Here is a 4,350-nt window from a genome sequence, read left to right as displayed (position 1 = left end):
AGTGCTATATAAATAAAGTGTATTATTATAATTAGATTATTGTAAGAAATTGAAGCTAATCACCAAGTTTTGAAGAATGAAGTTAAACAACATTCAGTTAATGAGCACAGACCAAAACTACAGCTCTCTAAAAGCTCTCTTCTGAAGCCATTTTTTCAATTTCCTGCTTTTAACCTCTGCATAAGTCTCAGTAGTACTCTCTGTCCTGCAGTTATGACAGACATGTCTGAACTAACTACAGCCCTTACGCTCATTAATGAAGTAGTTTTTCAAATGAACTACTGTCCATATCTGAACATATGAAGAGAGCCACATGAGGCTCTGTCCCATGGCTGGCTTTTTAGATGTTAGGGCAGATGTCAATGGGATTTTGAAATCATTTTTAAAATTTCTGAGTTAGTGGAACAGAACTTTGACTCTCTGTAGATACAGCATGTGTGAGTGGAGCATAAATGAGTAATGTCATGCAGAAAACAAGGCAGAACAGACAGACAAGTTCTGGCACAGGCCATGACCATTTCATGTACTTAAGAGGTCATTTACATATCCTACTACCTGTTATAGGTTATTATCAAGCTGTGCGTCACGAAAGCGGAAGTAGTCAAACGCCGTGAGTGCTTACATCCGGTTCCTTTTCCGGGGTTATGTACGAGCTCTACAGCGGCAAAAATTGAGAGTTCGAGGAGGTTATTATGGCACAGTCAAGTTGGAAATGTCACTGCAGTGTCCCGTATTGTTCCAACAACAAGCAAAGTCATCCTTATTTAAGTTTCCACGACTTTCCGTCGGATGATCAATTGCGAGCTAGCTGGGTTACAGCCATCAGAAGAGAAGAGGGCGCAACGTTCAAAATCCTTCGTGGGAGCACCTATGTTTGCAGTCTTCATTTTAACAATGATGACATCTATTGTACCCCGAAAGGCTTCAGGCGTATTAAAAGAGGGGCTGTCCCTTCGAAGTTTGCCTGGAATGACTGCGGAAGGAGACCTAAACGGAAGCCAGCGTATAAGAGGGCCGGTGAGAGACCGGCTGTTAGGACTGCCCGGCGTGAGGAGGATGTAAACAATGTCGGCTCGGCTGGAGCATCTTCTCTCCCTGACCATGATTATGCTTTGCCCCCTCCACCTGGTAAGTTCACGTGCCTCCCAGTGAGTGATGTAACTAAGTAAAATCTAAATGGAAACTTGTTAGAATGGACATTAACGAAAACTTGAAGGTGTGTGCTAAGTTTGAATGAAAAGTATGTTGATGTCTAAAATATCGAAATACCCTGGAGCCTCATGTATAAACGGTGCGCACGTACTAAAATGTTGTTTGCTGTGTTTCACGCACACGGCTGGTGTGAGAATTTGCGGAATATTTCATTTGGCAGTGCCAAATTACAAAGTACTGAAACTCTCCAAATGTACCAAAATTATTTTTCATGAACAGGCGTACACACGGTTTTATGCATGTGGTGATTTTTGTGCTACTTTTCCAATTTTGTGACTTCGCCATTTTCCAGTATGAAAGCTGCAGTCTTTTACAGACCTGATGTTTTTCTGGACTGAAAGTAACAGCAGCCTGCTTGATACAGAGTATTTGACATGTATTCAGACTGGACATGTTCAAATGTCAGTAGCTGTTGGAGCAGATTCTCACCTTGAGAGTTGATATATTTTTTATTATGTTGTCATGGCAGTAATCAATATTCCCTTGCATATAATCTTGCAGTTTTTGAGTTAGGGCTATACTTTTCTTAGACCAAAGTTGAAAAAAAATCTCTGATGTAATGCATATATGCAGATGGATAATCATGTACCTGATTTTGTTTTATTTGTGTGCTTATGTACATCAGGTGATGCAGCTGAGATAATCAAGAAACTACAAGCAAAGGTGCAGGAGCTACAACTTGAAAAACAGCAGCCCAAAATTGACCGCTTTTGTGCCTCGGATGAAGACTTCCGCTTCTACACCAGATTCCAATCAGAGGCGGTGTTCATGGTTTTCTGGGAATCAATTTATCCATCTGCTTCCAGGCTATTCCACTGGTCAGAGGCACAGAAAACTGCATTTGGAACAACAAGCCCCCACCACAAGCTGCCTCTCGTTGACGAGTGCTTCATGTTCTTCTGCCGCATTGTGGCTGGGTTGAAGGAAAAGGTACTGGCGTCAGTATTCGGCGTCAGTGTATCAACAGTCAGTCGAACCATCCTCACATGGGCAAACTATTTGTACCAAATCCTCGGGTCACAGCCTACGTGGATGACTCGGGAGCAGGTGCAGGCCACCATGCCTGACAAGTTCCGACATCATTGTCCCAATGTGAGAGTGATAATCGACTGTACTGAGCTTCGCTGTGAGAAGCCATCTTCCCTCACCTTACAGTCAGAGACCTTCTCCAGCTACAAAAACCACACCACCTTTAAAGGTTTGATCGGGATTGCTCCTTCTGGTGTGATTACATTCATATCCAAGCTGTACACTGGCTCCATTTCTGATAAAGAAATAACCATAAAATCAGGTCTAACACAGTTTCTGTTGCCTGGAGATGGAGTCGTGGCTGACAGTGGGTTTTTAATTGAGGATCTGCTGGCAGAGTTAGGGGCAACGCTGATCGTCCCCCCAATCAAAGCCGCCCCCCAGCTCAGCACAACAGACACACAAAAAACTCAAGCGATTGTCTGTCTAAGAGTGTTGGTGGAGAGGGCGATAAGACGGGTCAAGGAGTTCCACATCTGGGATGGAGTTGTTCCTGTCTCCTTGGCAGGCTCCATCAACCAGCTGTGGGCAGTTTGCTGCCTGTTGACCCAGTACCAAGGCCCTCTCGACATCCAAAGTGACAAGCCTGTCTAGCACGTTGGCTTTTGTAAACCATTTTGTATGTTTCTTAAATTCACAATTGTGTGTGGATTTTAGTGCTATTTGTATTTTACATGAATGTCAATTCATGTTTTGTTTGAGTTGCTTCCATGTAATGTGCTGCAGTGACTCTAAAACACTAAAATCAATATAAAGTTGTGTCCTATTTGCCTAATGTAGTAATCATTTCTGGTATTGATTGAGAGTCACCGCCTCACATTACATGGAAATTCTATTGTGTATGACTTAAAAAGTTATGGAAAAGTTTAGAAATTTTGTCTATCATAATGTGTGGAAACCCTGATTATGTGATACATATCGTACAGCCTATGTAATTGAATTTGTGTCAAATCAGATATTGCATTATACAGAATCTTCACTAAAGAAACAGAGACCCAGTACCGACTCCTGCCTCCTTATTATAGCAACACCAGAGGACAAGGCAGAATTATCAGGTGTTACACACAGGTTACACTGAAAAAAACTCATCTGTATCACTTGTCACTGTATTTTCAAAATTAAGAGATTCATTTGATGAATTTACATTTTAAGATAAAAACACATTCCTCATTTCAAATCCAAATACCTCATTTATATTTAAAATGGGATCAATTAAATGGCCTGTGTCAAGTACATTAAGTAGTGTTGACTGTAAACACAATGTAAAGTCATTCACTCCAATACATTCAGATACTTATACATAAAGTTAGATAAACATTAAATGACTGACTGAAACACATCCTCTCTTCACTGGAGACAGTGGGTTGGAAACACAACACAACTCCTTCAAAAAAAAAAGGTACATACAGTACTTAACGTTTGGACTTGGAGAAACACATCCATAAAGATGTGGTAGTAGAACATGTCAAGCTGCTGCCTCATTGCATGGATGGTGCCCTTATCCCTCAAGATCCTCTGCACTGTGAAATCTGTGTGTGTGTCAGTCACAAAGTCACACCGCTCCAGCCAACTGATGGCTTGCTGGCAGTGATATTTGTGACTCTTCTTAAGAGTGGCCTGCCCTCTGACTGGTGTTAGGTGCATCACCCCAGCAACAGAGTCAGTGTCGCAGCATTTCTCTTTCACCAATCCAAATGGTGGAGTTTTTAGTTGGGTCAAAAACTTTGCCATCTGGGCTGGCAGCAGAGAGTTCACGAGACACCTTTAGACTCTTGAGATGGTAATGCTGCTCGTAGTTAGGCGTGAACTTCTGGGGCGTTTGGATGTTTCATAATTTCCCTAGTAGCCTCTGGGGGGCACTGGTATGACAAAACAGATCCAAATGGCTCAAATCATAAGTTTGATTCACCTGAACATGCTGCATATAAGGTGGACTTAACACCTGACTTCCACCAACTTTGCTCTTCAATTTTGGTCTGCAAACCAACATCTCGTCAACTGACTCTGGCTTGATCCCCTGGTAAAAGAAAACAAAGACAGTAAAGTTGTGGACTTAAAAAGGTGTTCCTCTTTCCTATAACAGATGCAACCTAGTTTTGATTCCTGCCC

General features: G+C 42.0%; 1 protein-coding gene across 1 annotated transcript; it reads left to right on the top strand.

Moving 5' to 3' along the window:
- Positions 1–633: 633 nt before the first annotated feature.
- On the top strand, positions 634–3,240 carry LOC130173684 (uncharacterized). Its single transcript, XM_056383136.1, has 2 exons — positions 634–1,128; positions 1,838–3,240. Exons 1-2 carry the CDS (start codon positions 693–695, stop codon positions 2,833–2,835), a joined length of 1,434 nt encoding a protein of 477 aa, XP_056239111.1. The 5' UTR covers positions 634–692; the 3' UTR covers positions 2,836–3,240.
- Positions 3,241–4,350: the final 1,110 nt, after the last annotated feature.

The sequence above is a fragment of the Seriola aureovittata genome, chromosome 8 (genome assembly GCF_021018895.1).
Source record: "Seriola aureovittata isolate HTS-2021-v1 ecotype China chromosome 8, ASM2101889v1, whole genome shotgun sequence".
Classification (NCBI taxonomy): domain Eukaryota; kingdom Metazoa; phylum Chordata; class Actinopteri; order Carangiformes; family Carangidae; genus Seriola; species Seriola aureovittata.
This window is presented reverse-complemented; position numbering and strand designations above follow the sequence as displayed.

Bases quoted from the DNA above. Each gene is read 5' to 3' on its own strand.
- LOC130173684 (XM_056383136.1), top strand. From the start codon at position 693: ATGGCACAGTCAAGTTGGAAATGTCACTGCAGTGTCCCGTATTGTTCC. The intron at 1,129-1,837 runs GTAAGTTCACGT...TATGTACATCAG, and splicing joins TGCTTTGCCCCCTCCACCTG to GTGATGCAGCTGAGATAATC.